General features: G+C 37.1%; 1 protein-coding gene across 1 annotated transcript in view; it reads right to left on the bottom strand.

Moving 5' to 3' along the window:
- Window positions 1-16,701, bottom strand: part of LOC145333286 (regulating synaptic membrane exocytosis protein 2-like) — a 167,114-nt gene that overhangs the window by 10,049 nt on the left and 140,364 nt on the right. Inside the window, exons 33-35 of the mRNA XM_080178415.1 lie at window positions 16,485-16,592; window positions 14,874-14,955; window positions 583-706 (exon numbers count right to left, since the gene is read on the bottom strand). Coding sequence (XP_080034541.1) covers window positions 583-706; window positions 14,874-14,955; window positions 16,485-16,592 — 314 coding nt within the window. The remainder of the gene's footprint in view (window positions 1-582; window positions 707-14,873; window positions 14,956-16,484; window positions 16,593-16,701) is intronic.

The following is a 16,701-nucleotide window of genomic DNA, read 5'->3' as shown; positions in this document are numbered from 1 at the left end:
AAGGCCAATAATATAAAATATATAAGAAAAAACATCTAGAAATAATCTAAATAAATGCCATGTTCTTTGGGGCGATGAGAGGGGGTAAGGCTACTCTATCAGTAACAAGTAAAAAGAAATAAATTTCTCTTTTTGAACCAACCTAACTATTACTATGTATATATATATTACTATGCTAAATGATCTACAGACTAACCTAAAATCTTTCTCTCCGGCAAGCCTCCTAACAAATGTTAAAATTACTTTTTTCATTCGTTGCCTATAATTAATCCCCAGTAAAAAAAAGTATGTTCGATATGAAAGGTCATTAAAGACAATTTTGTTTAGCCCATAAGATTTTATATAATAGCTTAAAAGAAAAAAGTATTTAGCAAAAATGTATTGTTTTTTTCTGTATCTTATTATCTGTATAAGTTGGCTGAAAAGTTAGAGGCAAAATACTTATTCCTGAAATTTTTTTTTATAAATTATCAGAGAGGGAGAGGACAATGAAAGTTTATTTAACTTTTCCAAAATAAAATATGGAAGCAGGATTAATTTCTCAACCATTATCCTATCCCTGTATCCCTGTTGATTACACACCTGGTAAAAGTTTGGATCCAGCCTTTGTCTGGAGACCTCTGGCCCGGATAACCTCCAGCTCCAAGTTGCCGCGACGGTCAATTAAGCTCAGCTGTATATCACCCAAAACTGGAGAACCAAGGACCTGCAAAAAAAAGTTGCCATTAATTTCGGTTTTACACTTCTTTAATTTTGTTTTACAGTTTTTGGAGTCTATTTTGTGATATAGACAGACTTACATAAGTTAATGATAGAGTAGACTTAATGTTCAATTCAAAATGCAAACAGATTTTTAAGTATTTATTATATTGGATTAAATGCAGTTTTTGAGTAAATAAGATTATATATTGATACTATATTTAGAAATGATTAAATATGTTAATAAGTCAAAACTACTGATTATTCAAAGCTGGATAGTTCTGAAGTAGCAGGATGTCTGTCTGTATATCAGGACACCAAACAACAGGATGACTGTCTGTTTAATTAATACAATGTATTAATTAACTATGCACTTTGAAGGGGTAGAATATCTGCCTATGCAAACTATATAAAGTAGTAGGATGTCTGTAAATAGCTGTATTGGTCTTAATAAAGACTCGAACCCAAACCAGATAATGTTCTGTGTTAGGACTCTCAATATCAACTGACTTAAATATATTTTCTCTTTATTCTTTCTGAGAGCAATTAAAGAGCAATTAAGAGTAACAATTAACATATGGTCTGCAAACTTAAATATATGACATCACAACATAAATATATGACATTTACCCCCTTCTGAAACCATCCAGCTAAGCATGGTTTCACCATCCATCAGGTTGATCCAATAAACTAGGATCAATGTCTTCACTGGGTGAACCTACATCGAAATTAACCCCGGCCTCCAGTCCTTCCTCTCCTTCACCCACTGGAGGAGGAGTGTTCAGCGCCCCTCCACCAACCTCAGCCGAAACGCCCACTGTTGCCGCTATGACAGCATTACTCGCTGCAGCAGTTACAGGCCCTCCTACAGCCACCATCACAGCATCATTTACCGCTGAGGCGGTATCATTCGCAACAGCCACCTCTGCAGCAACCGCTGGCCCATCTGCCGACATTGCCACTTCCATCTCAACGCCACCAGTGACCTGAACACCTCCCGAGACCATCATCACTCCGTTGCCAGCCCCAGCACCGTCAGAAGTTCCAGCCTGCTGCAACTGCCAATATGACGCCGCCGGTAAGTCATTGTTTATTCTGCGCCGGATCTCGCTAAGCTCACTAAAAATATTGGACAGGTGCCTTTGCACTTCAGCCTCTTTTTTCGCCATCTCAGTAATAGCCTCTTGAACCTTAGTTCCCTGTCCTGCCAAAACACTTTCCACTTGTTGGCTCACCTGCTGTCCCAACTTGGCTGAACTACTTTCCCAATTATCAGTCATTGCTGTCTGTACACTTTGTACCATATAAGAAGTCTTTTGCTGTGCAGTAGTAGCCACCATTTGCTGCATCTCTGTATCTACCTTCCTTATACAGTCCATTAGATCCCTCTTATGCGAGGCCAACATATCTTTAATCCGATTATGACTGTCCGTCTGCCAAAGTTTCTGTGCAGTGTTCAAACTTTTGACTGATTCTCTTACAGCTTCACGAATTTTTTCCTCAATCATAGGCTTTAGAGTCACAGCGACAGAATTACTGATTTTACCTATATCTTCATCACTGAGCGGCGCCAAGCCACGTTTGTCATTCTTGCGCTCAGCCTTATTTCTCTCAACCTCAGCACGTAAATCTGGTAACTCCCTCTTTTGTTTAGGCCCAAGAGAATCTGCCCCAGCAGGCCGCTTGACCACGCCCCTTCTGGAAGTACCTTCCCCAGCATCATTATAAGCATTGCTGGCTCCCCTTCTGGAAGTACCTTCCCCAGCATCATCATAAGCCTTGCTGGCTCCCTTAGACCTGACCGACCCAGCAGCCTGATTTGGCACAAACTTACCAAATCTGCGCCGTCCATCACCAGAACCAGTATCTGCCACCTTTTCAGGCTTGTCCGTAGTAGGCTCAGTCCAACTGTCTATCTCCGAACCACTCTGATCACTGGGCAGACGATCCCTGGAATCAAGCTCAACTTCAAGACTCACGTTGCCAACATCGTCCTCATCATCATATCCAGGCTCATACCTGGGGGATTCTACATCATACTGCCTCCTGTCATCTCTTCTATACACAACATGCCGCCGATTAGATCTGCCAGCTTCCAACATCTCAACAGACGGTTCACGCTCCTCCCGCCGAGGTGGGGCAGACGGCCGCTGATACCGCCTTTCGTTTCCATCTCCATTTCCTGATAATAATCAATAATTAAATATTAACATTTTAATATTTTAATATTTTAACATTTTTCATATATAAGACGACATTCAAAACGAAATACTTTACATAAATTATATTTATCAGGGATGCCAAATTTTAATTACTGTTTTCCCGATAACGCGAAAATTTGACGCAATTACACAGTCTGCCTAGACAACCAACACACAGCAATCCAATAACCACCCCAGCAGCACCCATCACCGCCATAACAAAATGCTGCCAACTATTAGTCAACCAATCAATTGAGGAATTATACAAATGTACAAACCAATCTTCTGTCACCTCTACAACAAACGCATTTGAATTAGCAGCCAATTCCGAAAGTTTAGCCTCTTCCACAGACTCCAACACCTGTCCTTTCTCTCCCTTATCCAGCAGATGCTCAAAATTCAATGGTACCTTCAACCAACTATCCTCCAGCCGTTTAGTCTGAACCAGCTGCATTCCTGCCCCCTTATTGCCTAGATATAATCCAGGTTTAACTCTCACGAATACTGGATTTTTCCTACACTCGACAACCATTAACAAGGAAACATTTTTAACTAATCTTGTGAATGGTTCTACAGCAACAATTCTATCATCCATAAACAGAGAAAAATGACCAAGATAACACGGCAAATCTGCTCCTATAGTCACATTCAACCATCTTTTTTTACATACAGACACAAGCTCCATCTCCCCCAGATGTTGTACCAACAAATTTCCGACTTGCTTGATGTTGGAATGAAACAAATTATTCTCCCAACACCCCTGTTCTGCCTGTAAAATCCTTTCCACTTGATGATAGGAAGAAGTTAACTGTAATAATAAAGCACCATCCTCCTCTTTTTTTCGCATCCAAGGAAAGAAATTCTTTTTAGCAGTTGTAATCCACAAAACTACATCAGGAACGTTGGTATGAAAATAATGCAAATCAGTCAGAAAGTCAGAAAACTCCACTTTTTTCCCCAGTTTTAATCCCAACGAAAACTGTGGAGAAATCGCCAACCAACTTTGGCCACCCTGATTATTAGCATCATCCGCCATATTAGAAAATGTAAACAAAGTTAAATTTACAATTTCAACAGTCCGAAAATAACTAAAATAACGTCTATCTTCCTGTGATCTATTGTGAACTATCACTCGATCAAGCCCAAGCCGCAGATCAGACTCCAGACAGTGTGCCCCAATGAACTGGTCCTCAAGAAAACAACTGTTATCAGGTAACATTGAAATTTGTATATTTTTCAAATAACTTGTAATCTGAACTTCTTGAAAAGTATTAGGCACAAAGGTATTATTTAAATAAATACCATCTCCTCTGCACTGAGGGTCAATCCCATACGTCATCATATCATCATACAGGATGCTACCATTTATGAAATAAGTCAGTGACCGGTCATAAAACGCTACAGGCAACCGTCGTCCATCTATGTCTAACACCCTCTGTTCCTCCATCCTTTTACAATCTTCACTAGAAATTAACTCATCACTACTAACAACAGCTGGTGCCCCTAAATGTAGATGGCTATATTTGCCGCAATACCAGGTGTGAACCGTTCTGTCGACGTGACATTGTACCGCGGGCAAAAATCTCACTCCAACTTTTTTTAACAGATGACCGCTGACTGTTCCATTAAACTCATGCTGACCAAATACTGTACATTCTGAAGCCCTCAACTCAGGACCGTCGCCAACACACTCCTTTACTTGCACAGATATCACATCAGCACCACAAGGTAACAAACACAATCCCCAAATTAAAAAATGTTTACCTGATTTAAATTTATTATTATGACCAGACATTATTAGCTGATAACTGTTCACCAATTCACCCGCAAATATCAACTGATTTAGCCTTTCATTGCAGGGCAACTTTCTACCTACTAGCTTTGTCAGCACATATTTGTTATTAAAATAATCAAATAACAATTCATGAACTCTTATTATAATATATTTTTATTAAAATATTTTTATTAAAATATTTATATGTATTTTAATAATATTTTTTTTTCTCAAAAATAATTATTATCAGCTCTCCTTTCCCTACTTTCTCCGTCCTCGAGTTCCTATCTGAACATGTACCACAGGACCCCCTACCTGAGATCTTAACCTCCTCCCAGTGTCCCATAAATATTTCGCCACCCGTGATCCACTTTTCTTAATTGTAACTAATTTTTCAGGTGAAGATTGTGGCGGCGCCGTAGTCAAAAACGATTGTTCCGATGGAAGCTCAACCTCGTCAAAATTACCCTCAGCTACAGGAGCAGGCACCACAGATTCATCTGTCACTCCCACCTCTACTCCTTCACCTACAGGTATAATTTCTCTATTCTCATTCTCTGAAACTCTGTCATTATCAACCTCAACCTCACTCTCCTTCTCCTGAATCTCGTCACTCTGTCTTTCCTCTGCCAACTCAAAACCATCATTTTCAGATGACAAATACACAACATCTTCACTCTCTCTCTCCTCTACAGTTTCTTTCTCTACAGGCATATTGTCAACCTCCAAAAATATCTCATCGGACGGACAAATTTCAGGTAAAGGAAAAACGTTAAAATTAACCTCCTCCCCTAGAACTTCCGTTCGAGCATGAATTTTTCGAATTTTATCCCTAGCTACAACCTGATTTTTCTTGATGGGATTATTCCCAAAAGGTGCCAACTCATACAATGCATCCGAAAATTTCTTAACCACAATAAAAGGCCCTCCATAGAAAGACTGTAATTTCTTGGACACGTCAGTTTTTACAATATTAAAGAAAGCATAACAAACATCTGTAACTCTTAATGCTTCCCTCTGTACTCTGTGTTTATTTTGAACCTCTAAATATAACTTGGATTTTGTAGAAATTCTCTTAATTACATCCTCCTTTTTTTTCAGAAATTCCAAATACGACCGCGAGGATGAAGATTCAGCAGACGGAACTGGTGATAGGAAATCGAGAGGAATACGTGGCTGCCGACCAAAAACCAGAAAAAATGGAGAATATCCAGTTCTAGTACTCTTGGAACAGTTAATCACTAACGTAGCCAAAGGTAATTTTTTAGCCCAGTCCTTTGTTCCATGATTTTCATCTACTTTCAAAGCAGCATACAAACTTTGATTTTGCCTCTCTACAGGATTCGAATTTGGATTCCTGGGGGGAATTAGGACAGTATCCACCCCCAATCCTTTCATCACGCCTTTAAACACATTGCTTGTAAAATTTGTACCTCTATCCGATCTCAAAGCTCTAAATAAACCATAGGTAGGTACAAAATTTTCCAATATAGCCTTTACAGTTGTTTCAGTTTTAGCATCAACCAACGGACATGTAAAAACATATCTAGAAAATAGACAAACCATGATTAGGACAAATTTAACCGTCTGTCCCTGATGATAACATGGAGTCCAAGGTCCAACCAGATCTACGGACATATTAGCAAAAACTTCACTACTTTGAACAGAATGAGTTATAGGTGAAACATGTTTAGGATTACTTCCAGCCTTTTTCAAACATGTAATACAACTTCGTATTCTCGATTCCACAAACTTGTTCACGCCAGGCATAAAAAATCTCTCATTTATTTTACGTATTGTCTCCTGCACACCTCTATGTCCAGAACCATATCCACCATGAGCTGAATCAAATATATCATTGTATAAAGAAAGAGGCACTACAGGCCTCTCGACGAAACCCCCTTCGGCCAAAGGCTGTCTGAAAATTACAACCCCCTCTAGCACATACATGTGGCCAATAAGATTGTACAATAGTTCTTTTCTGCCCGATAACTCCGCCCTCTCATAAGACGACAACTGTCTCCTTTCCAATATCCATAACCTTATTTCATTTAGGATCTCGTCCTGCTGAAGACTACTTTGCCAGACAAACTCAACATCCGCCTCATCCTCTGCAGAATGTACCTGCATAATAGAGTAGATTTGATCCAGAAATGGTGAATCATCCAGGTAAGGATCCAAAATTTTATTATCTGTCTCTCTACACTCCTGACAATCCTTCAGTCGATGATTCTTACAATCTAACTCAGTTCTCGACAAATAATCTACGTTCACATGCTTAGTCCCCTGTCGATGGATAACTGTAAAGTCAAAACTTTGCAAGAAAGTTATCCATCGATAGGTGACACCGTTTATTGATCCTTTAGCCCAACGTTTATAATGCACTAGTGAAATACTGTCTGTCCGAACCAAAAACTCACGAAACCTACAAAAGTGTAAAAAATTCTTTAATGCATATACTAATGCACCTAATTCTCCTTTATAGGAAGGATAATTTTGTTCTGCAGCATTACACTTCTTACTACAGACACCAAACACTCTCTCCACACCATCCTGTTCTTGCGAAATAATCCCTGCAAAATACTGAGAACTATAATCTACATCCACAATAAAAAGATTAGGATTATCCCATTGAGGATAGCCTTTACACATTTCAGTCTTGAACATTTCCATAAATTCAGTCCATACTCTGTTCAACTCTTCTGTCCACTTTATTATAGTGTCATTCCTGTGACTATCCAACATGCACGACCTCTTGGCATAATCAGCAAAATATCCTCTGTAATAATTAGTAAATCCCAAAAATTTCTGCAACTCCTTCCCTGTTCTAGGCTTGCCCCAATCCTTAATCCGTTCCAGATATGCAGGATTCATTTTCAATCCATCGGCACTAATAATATGTCCCAAATAATGGCATTCTCTAGTCAATAAATCACACTTATCTAAATTTAATTTCAGGTTGACCTGCCGAAGAACTTGAAACAGTGCCTGCAGATGCTCTACATGTTCCTCTGGACTTGATGAAAACACGATCAGATCGTCCAAGTAGCTGATACAGAATCCATACATACCTGGCAAGATAGACAGCACCTTATCCATCAGAGCACAGAACAGGCTGGGTGCATTACACAACCCAAATGGCAACCTGTTAAACAAATACATCCTGTTTGCTGCACTAAAAGCTGTTAACGGTTTAGAGTCTTCATCCATAGTCATCGAATGGTAGGCAGCTGTCAAATCAAGAGTACTGAACACCTTGCCAGAACCCAGCTTCGTCAAATTATCCGAGATCAGTGGCAGCGGCCACGCCACCCGCTTAGTCACGTTGTTGAGGTTGCGGAAATCGATGACAAACCTCAACTTAGCCTCTGCTCCAGGTGCAGCCTTCTTTTTCACAGCAAAGATAGGACTGGACCAATCCGAGAAACCCTCCTCAATAATGCCAGCATCCAGCCATTTGGTCAACTGTTCCTTCAATTTAGCATCGTACTCTGGATTCAAAGGAATATTTCTGGCCTTCACAGGTTTAGCTCCAGGTAACAATTCTATATTATATGTCATTAATCTACAATCACCAATATCTGAATCATTCATTGAAAAGATATCAAAATTTTCCAAACAAATTTTAATAATCCTGGGTTTCAATTCTGGATTTTCCTTAATCATCTGGTTTTCATCTAACTTCAATTTTTGAATAATAAACTGTACCCGTTCATGCATTTTTTGCCCCGACAACTTTTCTGGCTTATCCAATTCATTAATTGTTTTATTACAGGTAACATCTTGATTATCCATGATGAAACAATGCCCCATCTTCACATTTCTCAGCAAGGTAATAGGTTTTATTGACGCATTAACCACATTAACCACACAGGACCCATCTTTCCGTGGCTGATACACCCCCTCAATAATCATAATCCCATTGCCACTTGTCATCTTAGAAGAATTAGGGGACACGTACCAAAGCCCATCATTCTTTAATCCAGTCACATGCACCACAGCGGTAGATCCTCCAGGATAAAAAATAGTTTTATCCAGCAACTTCACATTATACTTCGTTGAATATAACTCTCCAAACCCACCCCCCTCCTTTATCCCTGGCAAGGTAGGTTTAGATGGAATTTCAGAATTCATTCGTCCGGACAAAATAGGAATTTTCTGTATCTCTGCCACCACCTGTTTCTGTAAACAGGAATTAATAGGAACAGATTCCCCACAAAATTCAAACTTATCTTCATCCAAACAAATATTAATTTTATTCTTTTTCAGGAAATCAGATCCAAGATTTACCAACCTACTCGTCACCTCAGGTACATAAAATATCTCCGTAAACACAGCTTGAGTTCCAGCAAATCTAAATTTCAACTCAACATATCCAATAATATTAACTTTCTTTAAATCTACTGAATATGCTGATAATTTAGCAGGACAAAACTCAACTCCATGTTTATCAAGAATTTCTCTAGATATCAAAGAATTAAAATTATTTCCTGTATCAATAATTCCTAACTCCTTCACCGGAATCTCAGCCCCAGGCACAAGAAATTCTAAATCCGCACAAATAGGCATTTTCGTTATCTTCAAAAACTTCACAATCTCTTGAAAACACTAGTCATTATAATTAATATATCCATATATTTTAGATATACATCATTCCACTACACAGCAGTCAGCCCCTCATCTGTCACCAGCCGCCAACATACTGTTCAATTTATGAAATCCTGTACATCTCCCAAACTACCAGCATCACACAGCTACACTCCAAGTTTTTTTTATACAGGTAAGTACCTCTCGAAGTATTCAACCTTGCATAGGTACTTATCAAAAAATAATATATAGTAGATATATATATATATATATAAATATATATATATAATGTTTTCATTAACACGATCACACCTTGACTGACGAATAAACAAGACAGTAATGCTTTATAAAGTTGAAAGCAATAATGTAAATACAAGACAGCAAAATTAACTATTTACAGTACTATAGCCTATATAATGAATATGAATAAAAGAACGATCTATAAATTTCATCCTAGAATGAGATTTATACATCAAAGCAATCATATCCATTACATAGGATATTGCTGGAAATTGTTTCTGGCTATGTCAGCAATCATAGCCTCATACTGTTTCTCATCTCTGCTCTTTTCAGAATCCACAACAGGCCCCACCTGATTGCCCCACCTATCCACAACAGGCCCCACCTGATTGACTGTCTTCTTCAGAAACTGCTCAGGTATTACCCTATTATTAGGCACTCCAGGACCCTCTTTCTTTTCGCTACCGGCTGAGAAAAACTTAGCTTTGGTCTTTCCTATGCGAGAATCAGGAGCTGGCGGCTTGCCATCTCTCTTCTGCCAGCAACTAGCCACTACATGACCTTTTTTCCCACAATACCAACAAATCATAGTTTTAGCCTTCGAATTCAGAGCCCCAATCACTTTCTCAACCTGATCCCAAGGAATATCATCATCCCCTTCAATCCACGCATTATTATCGCCAATCTCAGTCCTGCCCTCCATATCAGATACATGCACTTCACTGATTACAGGCCTAGCTTTCACCTCCCTAGAATCCTCTAGCCTCAACCCTTCCATAGCCTGAGAATAACAGGACGTTACATTTTCAGGTGATACGTGTCCAGAACGAGCCCAGCTTACATAATGCTGACCTCTGCGAATCAAATAAGTCAAGAAAGCACTGTAATCTTCCAGGTAATGCATAGATTCAATGAAATTAGCCATATCTCTAGCTAAATCAGAAAACAGCAAATTCTTAGCCACATTATTATAGAAATCACGCCAAGATTGTCTAGAAATTTGACCAGGATGCATAAGCCTAAACAGACGCAATTTAGCATTGAAAAACACATCCACATTCTGACCACTCTTTTGTTTCAGGGCGTAAAAGAATTCGGTAGCCGACTCTGTATCAGCAAAGGGTATCACCAACCTTCTTATCAACAGGTAATAACCTAAAGCACTTAAGGAAGCATTAGCCTCCGGCGTAATCAACCTCCCCATCTTCTTCCCTTTGCACTCAAAAATTCTATTGTACAGGATGTCCTTGAAAAGCATAGGATCCTCCAACTTTGCGAACCTAGCAACCCTCCATAAGGATAAGAAATAATCCTCAAAATCAATGTTTCCATCCCAAAATGGAGCATCCCGCACAAAATCACTATCCCACTTGACTCCTCTTACAAGACAAAACTCCTTAAACTGCTCCTCTACAGTCTGTTGGCTTACACTACCGCCGGCCACCTTTTTATAGGCCTTAAGCACGTCAGCCCTTTCCTCAATTAAAGGAAATATATCCAACAATTGATTTTCATATTCGGTCAGACAACTCTCACGAACATTCATCCAATTTCCATTCCCAACAGGACCTAAAAACTCAATCTGCGAAAACTTCAAATGTCCAGGAGCACTTTTCCCTCTTTTAGCCTCAAAATTTGTAGAATCCAATTTAGCCTCCACACTCAAACGATTAATGAAAGATGTATTAAACAAATCATCCCCCGTCGCCTTGACTGCAGATACACTAGCCCCCATACTTGTTTCATACAAAAAACCGCTAATATCCCCATCCACTGGCAATTGCGCCACCTTTTTCTTAATAGTAGCCAAATCAACATCATAACCTAACTTCTTATGCTCATCAGAGTTCTTAAACTCTTTCACCTTATTCTCCAGCCGTTTATTCGCCGCCGTTAACTTATCCACCTGATCTTTGACAGTCGTATGCTCCTGCAACATTGCCCTAACATATTTTTTTATGCTTTCAGGCACAACGTCATCCTCCACCTCGCCCAACGCCAACTCCACATTCGCATTGGCACCTGCACCAGCATCCTCAGCCGCAGCATCCTCCTCCTCCCAATGTTCGGGAGTTCCATCATCATCCTGACTGTCATTCTCCCGAGGACGTTTAGGCGGCCGTCCACGCTTGCCTTCAGTTTTACCCCGCTCTCCTTTTTCTCCATCAGCCATATCCGAGCACTGGAACTAGATCCGCCGTGAAATTTAGATCAAAAGAGTTAAAGAATGAAATTCCACAGAAACCTGAAATATAAATCAAGTTAGAAATATAAAAACTAAAACAAAACTGTGAAAAATCCGAGATAAAAAAAATATCTCAAAAAGTGAGTGACTTCAAATTAAACACCACTTCCCCCACCCTTAACTCAGCAGCAGGTCTAAATAACACGTAGCACAATAAGACTGCGCCAAATGTGATATAGACAGACTTACATAAGTTAATGATAGAGTAGACTTAATGTTCAATTCAAAATGCAAACAGATTTTTAAGTATTTATTATATTGGATTAAATGCAGTTTTTGAGTAAATAAGATTATATATTGATACTATATTTAGAAATGATTAAATATGTTAATAAGTCAAAACTACTGATTATTCAAAGCTGGATAGTTCTGAAGTAGCAGGATGTCTGTCTGTATATCAGGACACCAAACAACAGGATGACTGTCTGTTTAATTAATACAATGTATTAATTAACTATGCACTTTGAAGGGGTAGAATATCTGCCTATGCAAACTATATAAAGTAGTAGGATGTCTGTAAATAGCTGTATTGGTCTTAATAAAGACTCGAACCCAAACCAGATAATGTTCTGTGTTAGGACTCTCAATATCAACTGACTTAAATATATTTTCTCTTTATTCTTTCTGAGAGCAATTAAAGAGCAATTAAGAGTAACAATTAACATATGGTCTGCAAACTTAAATATATGACATCACAACATAAATATATGACAATTTGTCAGTCTGTAGCGGAGGATCTCGGTAATCGCTGTACCGTATGGGTCTCCTTTGTACAAAAAGGTTTTTTAGGGGTCCATGGAAGGTTTTTCTCTCATTTAAATTTTTCTTTTTATTGCTAAAATTGGAGGGTCGACTTCCCCCCTCACCCCAAAATTTGCTAATTTCATCCAGTAAGAGGAGGGGATGGGGTAAAGGGGGTGGATGGGGGTATCATTGATTAAAATACTTCATATTTTTGTCAGCTTGACTGCAACAAAGTATTAGATAAATTAAATTGATAAAATCTTTACAATAATGTTATTTTCTAGATTTTTTATTTATTATTATTAATTGTTTTAGTATTTTCTTTGCCTACTTTGAATATATCTCAATAGCGAAAACCCATTATGTATTAGTAATGTACTGTATAAAATTGGCATTAGAAATTAGCGAATAATCTATGTAGTTTGTAAATAATGGCTGTTATACATATTTATTATTCTATATACACAGACTGACGGACAACTCATAATTGTAGAGTAGCTGCGCTCCTAACAATGTAACCAATAAATATAAAATGGGAAATCTTAACTCTCTAGCTCAGTAGATGTGAGAAAAGTGATCAATCTTAGAAAAATAAATAAGCTGGGCTGGCGCGAAAACCAACCAAACAATCAATTGAATCTTTATTCCAATATTTTCAGGGAGAAAGGGGACAATGGGCTGTTTATTACACTAGTCCACAAAGTTTTATAATAACGTTTTCTTATTTGTTGGCTTAAAAACTTTTGGGCCTTCTACTGAATTTTTTTTATTAAGTTGAGTGTCCAAACGTTCCGACCACTAATTTTAATCTACAGAAGCAATAACTAAGTATATTAACATTGGGTATATACATTTATTTATCGGCCATTGTCTTATCCCTTTATATCTCTGAATATTATACATTATACAACCATCCTTCCTTTGGCCAGGGATCACAGGGATATGTTAATGTGGGAAAATTCCCTTAAAGTTCCATTTTCATACTTTTTATCTGGTAGAGATCTAGTAAATTAATTTGAAGGCCCTGATGTTTTTTATATCATTCACCTATCTTAACTTACCTTAAAGAGGGGGAGGAGTTTATTAGTGCAATTTGAATTTCTTTTTTGGGGGTCATATTAAAGGGAAGATATGAAGGGTTCGGCAGATAGTATTAGTGGTAAGGTTTATAAAGAGAGGGGTAAGTTTCTGGTAGAATCCGTAAAGGTTATGTGTTATAAGTTTAAAACAGTAGTAGAACGATAAAAAATTTATGTTAACTTTAAAAAAAAAAAATTTTTGTCTAGTAGTACCTCCTAATTTCAAATATAGGTGTTCAAGTCAATTTCAGGTTCCAGGTATGATCCTGCAGGTCCTTTTTTCAATAAGAAATACACATATTTAGTGAATTTTATCGTTCTACTACTATTTTTAAGCCTTAAAACGCACACCTTTACGGATTCTACCTGAAACCTACCCCTCTCTTTGTTTGTATACTTTATAACAACTGGGACAAATTTGTTTAAAAGTAACACAGCTGAAATAAACTCACAGTATCTGTAGGCAACAACCCCCCTTCAAACCAAAAATTTACTCAAAAAAGGTTTGTTCAGGAAACTACTCTCCCAAAACCTATAAAACACCTGGTTTTTACAAATCAGGTGTAAATTTGTTTTACGTATCTCACCCAAGATACCCCCCCTAATACCCCCGGGGTAAAAATTCTAGGTTTGGGGGAAATTTTTTTTTACGGATATACATTATCTAAAGTGTAGCTGTTCTAAAAACAATGTATAATACATACACTGAGTTGCTTAATATACTTGAAATTACTGCAGCTTACTATTAGTTACAATCTATACAAACATAATATTATAAGTAGGGTAGGGACGGATATCCGGCTGATTTCTAATGCTGGATATCCGGTTATCTGGCCGGATATCCGGCCCAACCCTAATTATAAGTATAGATTTCAGTAGGATTATAACCCAAATTCATACCTGCCTGTTTTACTAAACTTAGAACTATAGGAAAAAATCAAAACAATCTTTTGCTTTGTTAATTATTAATTTTTATGATTCTAAGCAAGTTTGGCTTTGAAAATATTAATAGCCGCCAATAAAGTTACAATATCTTTACTTAATCGAAGGAATGCCATATCTAGATATGATCCTAGGAATAAGACAATGGACGGTAAATTAATATACATCCCCAAAAATGATAAACAAATTTACTCCATATGTAGAATAAAATTATTGGTTGAAAAAAAGTTTATACACTAAATCAAATTGTAATGAAAGTACCCGATGTTTTCGAGGCAACAATCTTAATATTAAACTTTGGACACCGTGTAAATTACAGTCCAATGTCCCCTCCCCCTTCCTGGCGCTACCAGAAATCATACCTGTCTTCCCACAAGCTGTCCAGGTCCCAGGCCCTCGATAAACTCTGACAGGTTCGTGTCTTGGGATTGGTTACTCAGCCAACTAAAATTAAAACCCAACATACATATACAATATCTAGTCTAGAAAAATTATTTATAAAACAATATTGGTTAGGTACACGATTGGATTACTTTGTTATGGGAGAGCTTATGTAATAAACATTCGAAAAAAATATGAATATCACTATTCAGTATAATATATTTATGATTATTTAAGGCCTTGTTTTATCACATATTCACAAAAAATGGGGTCTATAAAATATTATATGAATTTAACTTTACCAAATTATATTAATCCATTCGAGCACCTAGCTGAATAAAACACACAGGATAAGAGAGTAAAAAAACAATTAATTTAGAAAATATTTTGACTCAATAGATCAGAAAATTATTTTTAATACAGAAGTCTTTTCAATATTAAAACTTAATTAAAAACATGAAAACAATTAATTTGATAGATATGAAATATGTACCCTTAGCAGTTATGGGTATTTAATTCAACAAAAAATTATTTAAGAATATTAGAACTTATTATAAAATCTTCTTTTTGTCAAAGAAGTTGTATAATTCAGACAGACAATATAAAATAGTGGTTTAATAGTATCTTAAATATAATCACCACTTCAAATATAACTAAAAAACATTCTGAAGAAATGTAAACTTATCCATAAAATATATACACATAGACCTAAAGAGGAGAAGTATAGAGCCATTGAAATTTAATAAACAATATATATTATAATATAAATATATGGGGGGCAAATTCTACAAGAATTAAGTGTAAGAAAGTGGATGTGAACCTGCCTATTCTAGTAGGGGTACACACACACACACACACACAAGATAGGAAGGTTTGAAAATAGTTCTCAAGTATATAGGGATGCAATAAAAGGCCCCTTTTTTGTGTGTCTATCTTTTCAGTCATTTTTTGGGACCAGTATCTTTTAAAAATGAATAAGATATAATTCATCGAAATAACAACTAAAATGCCTCAATCTTTCAGTCAATTTAAAACAATTGTCATTTATTAACATTGCATTATTTTGTGTTTTTGGCAATGGCAAAAAGAATTTAGTCATATAACATGGAAAAATAGTATAGAAAAAAACAAGGAAAAATATGTTGTTGGGATTATGGTTATTTTTGGCTAAAAAAAGTTAGAGGCAGAATAGTTTTTATTAAAATGGAATTCATCTTCTTAAATTTGGCATTACATGTAAGCATTTTTTTGCAAAAATTATACTGGTTTATCCAAAATAACAATTAGATAGTCTAATTAATCTCCATTGCACCCCTTTGAATTGAAAATTTCTAAAATATATATATATTTGTATTTTTGTGTTTGTAGTACTCACGCATCATTAGCACCCCCAGAGTGAACCATGGACTCGCCAACTAAGCCATCTGCTAAGTTGTATGGCGACCTAAATAATTTCAAAGTGGTAGTGTGACACCTACTCTATGGAACGACCCCTTGCTTTCTTTGCACGGTATTCAGTGGGTGTGTGTGGTTACTGAACCTAAACTGTGTGGAATTATTATTATTGTGCGCGCATGTGGTTGGTTACTTACTTATCCTCCCCCATGATGGAGCCAGATAGGGGTTCTCCATCGCTGGAAGCAGAACTAAACCCTCTAGATAGGATGGGGCCGCCGCCTTCAGGTACTATTTCCTCGCTCCTAAGAAATCTTAACGTTAAATAAAATCTTAATGCAAAAATAAATAAAAAATAACCAAGCAGGGGTGTCATAATACGTTTTATGGGGGTAAATAATATTTCCTTAAAAA

The sequence above is a fragment of the Acartia tonsa genome, chromosome 12 (genome assembly GCF_053477335.1).
Source record: "Acartia tonsa isolate MP-2025a chromosome 12, ASM5347733v1, whole genome shotgun sequence".
Classification (NCBI taxonomy): domain Eukaryota; kingdom Metazoa; phylum Arthropoda; class Copepoda; order Calanoida; family Acartiidae; genus Acartia; species Acartia tonsa.
This window is presented reverse-complemented; position numbering and strand designations above follow the sequence as displayed.